At 36.5% G+C, this 13958-nt stretch overlaps 1 protein-coding gene across 28 annotated transcripts in view; it reads left to right on the top strand.

Annotated features, from left to right (window-relative positions):
* The window catches only part of C2CD5 (C2 calcium dependent domain containing 5), a 56374-nt gene that overhangs the window by 16071 nt on the left and 26345 nt on the right, over window positions 1-13958 (top strand). For 15 of the 28 annotated variants that reach the window (XM_068190500.1, XM_068190498.1, XM_068190496.1 and 12 more), the window contains 2 exons: window positions 2318-2403; window positions 7768-7876. In XM_068190500.1, the coding sequence (XP_068046601.1) occupies window positions 2318-2403; window positions 7768-7876 (195 nt within the window). Of the gene's footprint in view, window positions 1-2317; window positions 2404-7767; window positions 7877-9666; window positions 9733-13958 lie in introns of all 28 variants that reach the window. The other 13 variants (XM_068190488.1, XM_068190483.1, XM_068190480.1 and 10 more) reach the window with 1 other exon arrangement.

Raw genomic sequence — 13958 nt, 5'->3', positions numbered from 1 at the left:
TAGGATCTATCTATTATGGCCTTTTAAACAAACTTTTAAGGAAATGTTGTTATTTGATTAACACTCAGATGCTTCTATAACCCTGGGTTTGCTCAGTTAGCCTCTGAAAACTGCTGGCTACATGACTATGCATTCCATCTCTCACCTCTGCCCCAGAAGCTTGAAACACCTTCAGAACTTCTTAGAGGATTTGAAACAATGTAATTTATGCTACAGAATTACTTCTTTACCCTTGAAAAACATCCTTTGCTAATTGGACTGAAATAATTTACGTTATTAGCAATCCCACACATTTTCTTCACTTTGTTGCTCCTGCATTTTGCATGCAGCAAATGCTCATTGCACTTGCTCGTGAATTCATTCATAATTTGCTGAAATAATGGTTGTCAGCTGCTACCAACTCTGCTTTTTAATTTAACCTTTTAAACAAAGCCCATGCTTTTTATTTTTACTGCCCACTTTTTCATTTCACTGACATTGATTTTTTTTTTACAGATTTCAATTAAATAGTTGTTGATATTACTTCGCTTTTTTTGTAGAAACTCTTTTGGTTAGTTTGTAATTTTTGAGTTTGTTTCCTGTGTAGTATGTATGCTATGTTTGTCTGTATTTAATATTGTATATTCCCTGACAGTGATGTTTAGAATCAATGCTAAATAGTAAAAGCAATTTAATCTTGTTTAATGGAACTATACAGATACTAATAGTTTTGTTTCCTTATCCAAGAACAGCTAAAAATACTCATTGAAAACTGTAGTGGTTTTATATCTAATTACATGGTAATGGTAGCTTAGTAGCTTTGAAAATGAATGAATGAAGTTAGGAATGAATTTACATACGTTATTAAGTCTTACATTATTATTTCTAGATCTCCCAGTCTTTGGTAGAAACAAATAACTGCACTTTGATATATATTTACACTCTTGTTCATCCTTATCAGATTCTTGATCACAAGAAAAAGGAAACTAGCAAGGAATTATTATGTTGAATTAGTTACAAATTCTGGAAAAGAAAATCTTGGCTTCATTTCTAACTGTGTGCACTGTGGTGTTTGTATTTCATCCTGCTCCTGACACCTTTTTGTTCCTTACGCTCTGCTTTCCTCTACTGCTTAGGGGCTTATTTTTGCTTTGTCATGCTAGCCCTGGTGGCTTTAGACATAAGGAATAGCAATGATAATGTGTTTTTAGGCATGAAATATTACCAAGAAATTGTGGTTCACTGGCACCGTGTTTACTTTAGGAAAAACCCACTCTTGGCATGTGTTTGCTGGAGTGATTTGTAAGCACAGAGCCCACAGTTCACTGTCAGACACATCACCTGCATCTCAGCTCGCTCTGTTAAGGGGACACGGCCCTGGTGGCAAGGGACCAGCAAAGATGTTTGTGCATCTGATCACCTTTCTCTGCACTAAAACTCCTCTGGTTAGGGGGGAGGGCTGGAGGTAAAACTCTGAAAGGAGGAAAGAGAATTATCATGTTATGCAAAACTGGGGTTTATCTATCTCGTGTTCATTTACAGATAATCTGCAGGTTATGTGTGTGCCAATATAGTAATCAAATAAGTGTAGTTTTAAATGCTGAGCAGTAGTAGCCCCTAGCTTATTTGAATGAATCAGATGAGTGAGTATTTCATAGTGTAAATAATTTGTAATTTTTTTCAGAGTTTATATTCAATTCAAAGGATATGCATTGCCTTTGTATTTTCTTTTTGTTCCTAATAATGCATTATGTAACTGCTGCTGTAATGATGTGTACAGTCTCCTGTTGTAGTTAGGAAAGGTGGTTTAGTTACCTGAACCTCTCTGAAAACCAGATTTTTATCACTTCTATTAAATAAAAATAGTGTGAGAGGTACACAGCTATAGAGTAGTCTTACAGAGAGACTCTTTTTGATAAGGGCCGATAATCTGGTTATGTAAAAACTTTATGTGAAAAGTAAATATTTAAATCATAGGCAAAAAGAATAACAAGGAATTGAAAAAGTTATATGTCGTAGGAAAGAATTTAAATCCCCATCTCTAAGTTTTTATATTTTAAAGTTGATTTTAATTCAGGTTGACAGCAGGGAAAAAAATCTTAGATTGGGAGGGTTTGTTAAAATACTATAAAATCACTGCTAGTTGTGTGAAAAGGAAAACCTAGGACAACCCTCAAACCAGAATTAAATTTTTGATGCTTTATTTTCTTAAAAATTAAAATTATGGGGATAATTTGACAGTTTTCAATGACTCATTTTTATCTATTTTGAAATCACCCTTTGATTACAAATTATAATATATGTTTCTTTGAATGTCATTTGTACTGATATTCTTCAGGAATGGGCAGTGGGAGTGCTGGAAAAGAAGGGGGGCCATTTAAAACTCTTTTAAGACAACAGACTCAGTCAGCTCTGGAACAAAGGGTAAGTCATTTTATACTTCCTTTTCTAGTCTGCTCAAGTGAAAATTTATCTTGTAGTAAGTTAATGTTTGCTGTTACTTTGTGTTTGAAAACATTTAATTTTAGGTCTGAACTTAGTACAAGTGTTGACCTTTTATGCACAAATAATAGCCCTTTTATGCACAAATTATTTAAATATTGTTATATTACTAAAGCAGTGGGAAAAGTGGAGCAATTAACTGTGCACAGCACTCAAGTAATTCCAGTGGTATTAAGAAGTTATAGGAGAAATTATAGTTGTGTGGTCTCTGAAAGGTACTGATGCATGTTAAGTTTAACACTTGAGTAAAGACATGATGATAAAGTTTTTACAGAAGCCAAATTCAGAAACATTGGCATAGCTTTAAACAAGTTGAAAATCCCATTTGAGTTTGGGAAAAGTTTCAGGTTTTGGGAATGGAGTTGATACCTTGCACCCCATTTCATGGAGTAGAAGGTAGCCTTTAATTGGAAACCTGAACTACTTGCCAAGCAGTAAAAGGCATGTATAGGTTTAAACTTTTCTTCTGTTGGACTAAAAATGCCAATCTGTCATTATACTGAATAGACTATATGATGAAAACAGAGTTTTTAATTAATTGTTTACATTTAGAGTGAGTAATTTCAACTTCTTTTATAAATTATGTACTGCTTTGATCAAAATGTTGAGGTGTCTTGAAGGAAGAAATGGGAGTATACTCATACTCAGAAATAAATTAATTGCTATTTCTGACTACCTCAACCAGTGACATGGGAGCATGTGTGTTAGTTGGGAACAAAATCACTTGCACCTGTGAAAGCTAAGTGGGGAGCTGCTGTTTGGAGTAAGTGGATGATTCTCTTCTGTTTCTTGTGTTATCCGTGGCTAAGGGAGGATCGCCCCATAGGTTCTGTAGGAGGCGGGTATGTTGAAACACACTGCGTGACTCTTTCAGCCCTTTCTACTTGATTTGGGGATTTCTGAGGCAGTTTCTGAAAGATATTTCTTTTTCGTGAGGCTTTGCAGATTTCTTTGTGATTTTGTTTATGCAGAATTTTTTTATTTTGTTGGTTTTAAGAGCATTTTTTAGATGGGTATATCTTGCATGTTGATACATTTCAGTTAACATTTTAGTTTAGATATGAGTACAAATCCATGGCTTTTTGCATTTAAATTTTTAATTTGGCTGAAGGAATGCTTTAAAACAAGCCTTTTTTCTGTTTACCTTTGATTTTGCTAGCATTTCAGATGTTCCACGGCTGATCTTTTTATTTCCTTAGGAAGCTTTTTAATGACAATAAAAAAGTAAATTAAGAGCCCTTAAAGTATTTTTAGAGCTTGCATTATTTGGGCATTATTTTGATAAGGTCTGTGTATTGTCTAGTAGAAAAAAGATACTGTAAAATGGGGTGGAGACCTGTCTGTTACTTGAGTCTGTTATAGATGATGACTATGACGTAGCAGCAAAGCATGTGGACAGTTAATTGATAAAAAATATGTTCATTCTTTCTTCTGAAAATTTCGTATTGGATGTGGTTTTTGTGTGGTGTCACCTCTTTTGGTTACCTTGAAGTTGAGTTAACTGGAATGAATAACATCTATAAGTTATTTTGTCTGTTGTAGTATTACACACATAAACAGTGCACTCTACTTGTCTGGATTACTTAGGATAGCAAGTATTTGGGAAAATCAAGAATAAATTCAGTATATATAGTGCAGTTTCAAATGTATTAGATATATCATAAAATCCTAGAATCTTCCTTGAGTTTAAGGGACCTTAATGTCTTATTCCAACCACCCTGCCTTGGGCAGGGACACATTCCATGAGACCAGGTTGCTCAAATCATTAAGTCTTAGATTTTTCTGGTATATGGTAATGCTAAAGTACCTTAAAATAAGTTCATTTAGTTGCATGTCTCAACAGCTTTTTTTAACCAAATGTGGTTTTAGTGTATTAATTAAATAACCCTAACTGCAAACTGAACAGAGTTGGTCAGAAGGGTAATATTCCTCAATTTCTTCCCTGAAAAGAAAACTGTAGAAAATACAGCTGTGGAAAACTCAGACACATGTTACATTTTACATTAATAACTGCTAGCAATTCCCTGGACATCTGTAGATAGCAAGAGTAACTGTAGCACAGCTGTCTTTCTGTATATTTGTAACTAAAAAAATACATGCTGCATTTCCATCAGTAGGAAAATTTGAGGATATCTTACTCCTAAAAAATTAACCTATATTTTTGTAGAAATGGCCAAAAGCTGCTCTCAGTGATATTTTGTGTCTCTCGCTTCCACTTGGATAAATTCTGTTTTCTTCCTGTTTTTACATTCTGCAAGTGCTTGAGAGATCTCTTCTGCTGCCTTTTCAAAATGGGGATCTGTTGGCCTTCATCTCTGAAGGGCACTGCAGGAAATCTGTTGTGTCAGAGTGCAGTTCTCTGGGAGATTGGTTTGGCTGAAATCCTGACTTGAGCATCTTTTCTTTCCAGTGTCTTCTTACCCACCCATCCCCTCAGTTCAGGTCAAGAAAAGCTGTAAAGGTTGTCTGGCCACTTTGTGGGGTGGCTCAGTAAATGTGCTCAGAATAAAAATAATTAACCAGGAAATGAGCAATACCTGAATCTGGAGCTCTGGTTTAGCCCCAAAGGCTCTATGAGCACACTTGAGCATTGCCTAGGGAGAGGTCCAAGGATGGGAATGAGGGAATGAGTGGCTGAAAGGGAAGCAGAGAGCTGCTTCAGCTGGCACTTACACCAAGGGTGTGTGCAGCCTTGCTTTGTGTGCTGCTTTGCTGTTCTGTATGCCTGGGAATGACACGGACTGAAAAAAGAGCACTAGCAATACATGTGTGTGTATACACATTTTTAAACATTGTATTAAGTGAGTGTTTGAGGATTTGATTGTAACCTTATCAAACTTGCCCCAAACACCAGCTAGAAAATCTCTGTGTAGTTATGAGGATTAAAAGTGAAGTTCTTTCATGATCTGTGCAATCAATGACTGTGAAGTGGAGTAGTATTGAATTAGTATTGGTAAAATGATTGGCCATCTTCAGTTGTAGCTTGGAAATCATCCTGCTTTGTGGTATCCTGAAATACTTTGTGATTGCATTACCTTGATGTAAAGGAGTCCTTTGCAAATTGCAGTAATAGAGGGGATTTATAATATGGGAACTGCATCTGGTTTTCCCTGAAATCTCTGTTTTCCCAGAAAAAAATGTAGATTTATAATTTTGAACTACTACAGTTTACAACATGTAATTTAGGCTGGAACTTGTATTTGAGTAATATAATAATAAAATTTAAAAAAACTCTAAATAGAAAAAAATGTCTTCATACAAAGTGATGGAGTTCCATCTGTGTCAGAATGAATGAGAGACTGTTAATAGAATTGTGTCACAATGCTTCAGTGAGTATGTTACCCAGATTTGTCTGTGGCTCAAGTTAACTGATAAAGCACCTTATTTTATCATGTGTCATAATGCAGGCTTGGGAGTATTGATATATTTATTGAGATAAAACCAAGTTGTTATTTGAAGTTTTACTCGTGGTTTCTAGTAGGGAATTAGGCAAACTGGAGGTGTGAACACATTAAAATTACTTACAGTATGCAGCCTTATGGAAAGGAGCAGAGAGTGGAAAAACTTCTGAATTTCCATATAGATTAAAAACCACTGGATTTGCTCAAGCTTTAGAGCATGGAGTATTGTTTACTTTGCTCACTCCATACTGCTTCAGCCCAGTGTAAATGTGAGTGTGTGTATATATAAATTGTAAATGTAGTAAAAGCTTTGTGGAATTTTATATAGGTGGCACATTCAGAAAACTCCTTTATTGATTTCTGCAGTCCTGGGAAAGCAAGTATTTTGAGTATTTTGACTATTCTGATAACTTGCAAGGCACTTTGCAATCTGTTAGAACCTTCTGGGGGAATCTTCACTGCATCCCTCTCTAGAATCCATCTCTGCTTCTGGAGACCCATTAGTCAAGCAGGTTTGCAGAATCCTCTGGTGAGATCTCCCTGCTTTTTAATTGCATCGTAAGGCAAAACTGCAGGGTTTGGCTTTTGGGATTGTTTTTCTTTTTCTTCTGGTTATTGGTACTATGGTTGTTGATTTTAAAGATTGCCTCTTAATTCTGAAAGCTTAAGCCAAATGAAAATCCAGAAAACTTGAAGTTTGTAGGACCTTTAAAAAGTTTTAAGAGTTCCTGTAAGAAGGGTGGCAAGAATCCTGAGGTATTAATTTTTAAACCTACATTGGGCTTTAGTTTAAGATGACTTTTCATGCCATGTATTGCTGGAAGAACCTGATACTTGCTGAATCTGCAGTATGTGTGCTGTTCAGGTAGAAGCTTGGTTGAATTGTACTGTTTCCAAGTATGTGAGAAAGGAATCTATCCTGTACTTTCTCTCATATAAAAATGTGGTGTTTATTTGTTCCATTTAATCAGTTTCGATTGTAGAAAACATGACTGCATGATTTTTCTTCTTTTTTTTTTTTTGCTTTCTGCATTTAGAATTGCTGAACATGAATTATTGCCTTTCCCCCATAAGTGTGCTATTATGTATATATTAGACATATCACAGAATGTCTCTGGAGCAATTAAAATCTAGTTTTGTGCTCAGCTTCTTTGAATGTGACTTTTACTTCAATTTCATCATATGTGTCTTGAAAAATTGCCATTATTACTTTGCCCCTTTTATGAATTAAAAGCTGGAGTAGTTACTAAAAGATAACTCTTCATTTTACTTATGAGCTGGAAGTGAATTATCTTAGTTTAAGAACTTAAAACTTTGTTTCAAGACCTATGCTTTATTTTAAAAGATGTATATTTACTTGTTATATTTAGAGCTTATGAGCAGAGCTGTCCTTTGATATTTTTTAGGTATGTTTTCCTGTAATAAGACAGTCCTCATTCTTGCAGGACTACCGTTTGTTTCACCTTGTGCTTCAGAATCAAACTGCCATCAGTTGTAACAAGAACACCTAAAAATGGAGAAAAACATTTATTTTTTTATCAGCTAATGAAAGAAGAATTCTGGTGTTTAGCAGCCATGGTAAAAGTGGATCAGTAGAGAGACTTTGTTAGTCTCTAAATATCTAAAGTTTTGATTATTTCTCTCTGTTGTGCTGAGAAAGAGCTCTGTGGGGGAAAAGTATTCTTTCAGTGTGTAGAACGTGTGCTTTTCTGACCCAGTGGGTCCATGAGGCCTCGTGGCTCGGAGGTGCTCGGGAGGCCTGAGGGACCCCTCTGGCCCAGCGTGACTGCTTTGCTTGTATTGCAGGGAAGTGAGCGTTGCATGCTGAGTGGCACTCAGCAGGGCTTGCCAGCGGTCCTTTAATGTTTGTTTTCAATGCCAACAGGAATTCCCATTTTTCACCCTGACCACCTTCCCGCCAGGCTTTCTGGTCCACGTTGGGGGCGTTGTCAGCGCGCGCTCGGTGAAGCTCCTGGATCGCATCCACAATCCCGGTAGGTCGGCAGGGGAGCGCCTGCCTGGCACGGGAATGCCTGGCACGGGAATGCCTGGCAGGGCTTGCCTGGCACGGGAATGTCTTCCAGCCTTGCTGACACCAGGCCCTGAGGAGAGCCAGGTCCGTTCTGGCAGTGCACAGCAAAAGCCCTGCATTGCAGACAGTCAGTGAGGCTTGGAAAATGAGTCACTAAAAGGCTGTGGTTTTAGTGACAAACGCTTCGGCAAATTAAACTAGTGATAAAAATACTTGGAGTCAGTAAATTTGCACTGAAAACTAGCTTTGAATTATTGAGGGGTTAATTAATTTTTGCCGCTTTTTGTGATTGAAACTTGATGCAAGTTTTTGTATTCAAACAATAATGAGATTAAATGCTTGATGTTAACTATGAATGTTTTCCCACTTTCAGCTCCTTGAAATCTTTAAGGACTAATGGCTGCAGTTCACAACGTGGTTTTTAATCTTTACAGCTTTGTTTCTGTCCTTAAAAACCTTTACTGAACAGTACTTCAGGAGTTTTATTTATTATTTTCCTGGGAAGCCCAGCACAAGAACATGTGTGGTTTGCATGTCCTAGTTCTAATGTTAGAACTGAGTGACTTTTGACTCTGAAGACTTGGTTGGTTTAGTCACTGAGACCAGATGAGGAATGCTTTGCACAAGTTTGGAGTTGACAGTGCGCTTAAAAATGCAAAGGAGAGTAGAAATAGCACCTGTAGTGGTTTTGCATGCACTAGTCAGGAGTAATAAAAGGAAGTTTATGCAAATACATCCTTAAAAACAAGTACAAAAAACGAATCCTTTTCTTCCTATGGCTCAAGGCAGGCAATTCTCCAAGCAGGTAGATCAGATTGTTGCTGATCTAAAGGTTCAGTAAACTGGCAACATGAAGTTAAATACAAGACTTAATTTGAATTAGATCCTCCCACATTAAGGGATTTTTTTAAAGTATATTAGTACATAATGCTGCTCTTTTGTTTTCCTATTCTAAGATCTATTTACACAGTGAAGAGAAGATTAAAATAAATGTCAAAGTATAATTAATATGTGAGTCTTTCCCACAAAGTTATTTTAGTAGTCTGTATTTTAAACAGATTTCTGATACAAGTCTCTTATGTGCAAAATTTACTGTGTAATAGATGTAAGACAGAATATAAATAAAATCAATTTTCCTCAGAAGCTTTAGAAACTAATTTCTTATATTATGCACTCGTTAATTTTTACCAGCTGACTGGAAGCAGAGTAAGACATAAGGCAAGACAGAGATGTGTGTTTGCACAGCTGCAGTGTTTCTGTTAGACTTGCAGATTGCTCCTGACAAGTGAATGTAAAATACATGATCCTTGGAACTCACATTGCAAAATAGTGGGAACAAAAGGGGGAATGAAAGCACATGGCTGTGGGAGGGAAGGTGGAGGAGAAGAAAAAAATTCTGATATGGTTATGATTGTGAAGCATTTGAGTCAAGTAAGTCTGTAAAATATTAAAGGAAGCAAATAAACTGGCAAATTAATGAATCAGGAAAATACGGAAGAGGAGAGAACATTTGAAGGTGGATTAAGAACTTGCCAATAAGACAAGCCTGCCATATTCTGTCCACTTTGGTCACCTAGTGCCAGATTGCTATAGCATGCTCCTTTTCCCTTTCTATTTCAGCCTCTTATTAACTCTGCTGTCTGTGTCTTTCCAGTTCCTGTGGAGTGGTGTTGTCAATTGTGTTCTTGTTGGTAGTTTTTTTCACTATTCTGCTTCTATAACTGATCTACTAATTTGCTGTTTTGAACTCAGCCTTTGTCGGAATAATGGGTAACACAAGATCATACAAACTGCTAGACTGGAATAGTTTCAATTCAGGTATTTTATTAGTCATTCAGTACTACATATGCTGACAGAAATTATGGCAGCTCAGTGAAGTTATTAGAAATGCTCTAGGATATTTAGGTTAATGCTTTAAATTTAAATCTATTTAATCATCAAATGCTAAATGTCATGTTTTCATGTTGTTAAAGACTTTCTTTAAAATTACAAAACATTAGTATAAAATAGTACTGCTAAGAATAATTTTATATCAATCTGGAAAGCTGAATGTTCATATGTTTATTTAGTACTCACTTTCAGCTCAGCATCCATGAAGGAAGTAATTTAGGATAAGAGAATGGATTCTTCCTTACACAGTTGGGATCATGTCAGGTGTGATTTTTTTTTTTTGTTTGGTTGGTTGGTTGGGTTTTTTTGTTTGGTTTGGGGGTTTTTTGTGTAATGAGTTTTTGGGTGTTTATTTTGGCCTATTGATTTGATCTGGGGGGACTGTTGGCTAGTTTTGTTGTTTTGCATGGGCTTGCACTTTCTTCAACAAAGGCTTTCCTCCTGTTAATTTCAGGAAATCAATGAATGTGTTTGTTCTTAATACTAGCTCTAAAATAATAGTTGTATTAAAGATAATAATAGATACAAAAAATTATCCAAGAAAAATAGAGAAGTATCAGTTTAAAGAGAAGGATATTATATAGCCCAGGATTTGTTGGTTCATAAATCTTGTATTGTAAAATGCAGCCAGGTACAGGACTTAAAACATAATTATTTGAATTTTTTAATCACTTCATTACTCAACTTGAAAAAAGCCCCAATATTCTTTTTTTTATGCAGTTTTAGTAACCAGTGTGTAACTTCCTTATACAGCTGTAGAAGGAATGGATGAGTTGGTGCAGTCTAGATGAAGTAAAGACTTCTCACTGTCACATTTTCCCTGGGGAAAGATTACATGCTGTGGAAGAGAGGCAGGCATAACTTCCCTACATAGAACATTCAGGCCAGTAGATCTTCTCAAAGTTTGATGTTTATAAAGCTGGCACCATAAAAAGGTACAAAGCTGACCTCTGAGGGCTTGTTTGCCCCAGAAACTTTCCTTCTTGATAATGTTCTCTGGCCATGCATCTCTGTATCACGCTCTAAAATTCAGTTTAAATGTGCAGTTATTAAAAAACAGACATTTTTCATTCTGCAAATTGTACAAAAGTAGGGAGAGCTTAAAACTATTGGGTCATTTTTACTGTTCTTTTCACAGTAAGCATCCTTTAATATTATGATTATGAGCTTTTCTGATTTTGTTGGTTTTCTGTGCTTGTTCTAAAGTGATAATCTTTTAAAATTAACTTTCAGTATGAAAAGAATATTATAAAATTCTCAGGTCTGTGACTGGTATGGCATAGTCTGATCCAAGGTGTTAAAAATGTGTCAAAATTTTTGTATATTGTGTATGACCTTGAAAAGTTGGAATTCATTGTTGCTTCTTCCAGATTGTTTAGTAGGATGTTTTTATTGAAATAATTTCGTTAGAATAATGGAGTAAATGAGTTTATGTACAGACACTGAACATGCCTTGAGCTAGGCTAGAAAGTGATCCACCATGTAAGGTTAGGAAGCGAAGTGCAAGTCAGGAATTCAGTTCTTGACAGAATATCCAAAACTGTTTTCTAAATTTTTTAGAGATTAGAGGAAAATGAATGTGCATATATATGTATATAAAACATTTTACCCAGAGGTGCTTTTCCTAAAGGTGTTGGTTGGAGGAGAAAGGTCTAAACCAAAGACTAAGTGTAGAGTTAATCCCTCCCAGAGAGCTGGCTGTGTTTCTGTAGCCTTGGTGTGTCAGTAGGTCTGTAGGAGAGCTGGTTAATCCTGCTGCTTTGGGACTGAGCAGGTTACATTCCTATTCCTGGAACTATGGATGGTGCTTTTGCAGTGCTAGGTGTGCTGCTGGACAGAGAATGTCATCACAACCATAAGTTGCGATGCTAAAATTGTTTTCCTTTTGGAAAAGGTTCAGGCTTCATTTCAGCTTGCTTTGTAACTGTGTAGTGGAGAAGGATATTTCTTTTTGTTTTTTGGGTTTTTTTTGTCTTGCCAATGGTCTAATTGTGTGTAAGATACAACAGGAGCATCCAGTGGTAGGGGAACGTCAGAGATTTGAAGGTGCTTGAAAATCAAATGTGGAAGTAAAGACTGACTATTTCATGAATGGAAAAGAAGCTGCTTAAATATCTGGGAATTGCATATAGTTCAATGAAGAATTGTTTAAATGTTTGTAAAATACAAAAAGGTGGATATGAAGATGGATTTGCAAAAGGAAAGTAGGGAGTTGAGCAGAAATTCATAGAAAAGAGGGCACATAATACAGTGGAAGATAGCCTCTGGTGCTGTCTCTGAGAAAGAATGAACTCTAAGGATAAAAACATGCAAGGAATCCTCAATCCAGAAGGCTTGATCTTTGTTAAAAGCCTGGCACTGAGGTTAAACACAGAGCACAAAGGTAGGCAGTGCAAGAGCTTGCTGAACAGAGGCTTCTTTTCCATATGGCTGTTTCATAGCACCAGTATATGGTTTCTCACATAATTAAATTTTAAACTCCTCATTCAGGAAGTTGCTCCAGCAGTGCATCTTCAGCTCCAGTAGCTAGAAATATGGAAAGATAAAAGATTGTTAAAAAGTTCCTAAGCATCTCCTGAGCTCCTTGTGCAATATCCAGTCTTGCTGTTGGAGTGTGAAATTCTCCAGTTAGTTTTGCATATGAGGAAATGGAAGAGGAAAGCTTGGCTATGTTTTGTTTCTGTAACTGAATGATTTTCTTCCACAGAAATACAGAGAATGTGCAAATTACATTTCAAGCTGCTTTCTGGAGTGTAAGTGTGACCCAGTTGTAGGAACGCAGTAGGAAATGTCAGAATGTGCCTGTTGGTGTCTGATGTGGTTATCCTTCAGATCAAGTAATAAAAACCCCAATATTTTAAGGTTGACCTCTTACCTTTTCTTGGATAATTTCCAGATTGGCTTCTTGTCCATCAGTGTGTGTTGAATGAAAATGGGAGGTTAAGGCAGCTGTCAGAGGTTTTCCCTAAAAGAATGAGGGGTGTGATTTTCTCCAGTAATGATTGACTCCAGTCTTCTGCAGCCTTTCCAGAGGAATGAATGTTCCCAAGTTATTTCTATGTTAATGTGAATGGTGTTTTAATATTATTTCTGGAAGCAGATACACCCTTATGTTAATGAAATAATTTTCATTGGGACGGCTTTTTTTTTTGAGTGTTCGAAGTAGGTGGTCACTGTCACTGAGCACAGAAGAGCATTCACATGTTCTGTTAGAAATTCATAAATAAACTTGGCATTTCAAATCCTTGTTTAGAATTCTTTGCCTACCTAAGTAATGCTATTTCACCTGTTCATACTGCTTTAAAACTCTCCCTAAATTCTGGCTAATGGTGTGAAAGCCAATATAAACTTTTCTTTGCACAAGTGCTCCAAAAAAGCCATTGCTTATTGCACAACTACACTTTGGTTTTGAATTGATAGTGCACAAGAGAGAGAACCTTGGTCTGGCAAAAATTGTATTTTTGCACATAACTCGTCCTAATTTCAAAATACAAGGCTTGACTAAAACGATTGTCTTCATAAAATTTCCTTCATGGATAGCACTGAGTTTTTTCAGCCTTCTGATATTTGCTTCTGTGGTTGCAAACGCACAGTTGTAGAACTATCTGCCTGGCTCGAAATGTATTATTGTTAGAAGAGAACCAGAATGATTCTGGTTGAACCAGCACCTTCCTAACTGCTACATAATTGTAGCTAAACATGGCCTTGTGAAATGTCTGTAGAGGTTTTGTAGGAAGGTATACAGGCAGAGAACACAAGTTCTGAATGACTGTAACAGGATTACAGGAATAACCGATAAATGTCAATGGATAATAAATATGAGGCACGAGAGATTTTCTTGTTAAGTCTCCTTGGATCCAGAAGTTCAAAGAGGCGTCTCTGCCTAGTTTGTCTTAAAACAGAATAAACAGTTGTGAGTGCATAGAAATAATGAATGCAGAGGTTCTGCATTCCTGAAGAGTGCAGACAAGGAATAGGAAATTCAGAGACAGTGTCATTTCATACCAACTAATGCCATCCCCTTCCTGCAGTAATAAAATAGATAAAAAGTGGTTTAGAAAGCCCTGTCTTGTTACAGCATAGGGTCCCCAGCTCTGGGTAACAGCCCCTTTGTTGTAGTCATCTGAAGCTTTTCTTTGAAGATTGCTCATGTT

The sequence above is a fragment of the Anomalospiza imberbis genome, chromosome 5 (genome assembly GCF_031753505.1).
Source record: "Anomalospiza imberbis isolate Cuckoo-Finch-1a 21T00152 chromosome 5, ASM3175350v1, whole genome shotgun sequence".
Taxonomy (NCBI): Eukaryota; Metazoa; Chordata; class Aves; order Passeriformes; family Viduidae; genus Anomalospiza; species Anomalospiza imberbis.
This window is presented reverse-complemented; position numbering and strand designations above follow the sequence as displayed.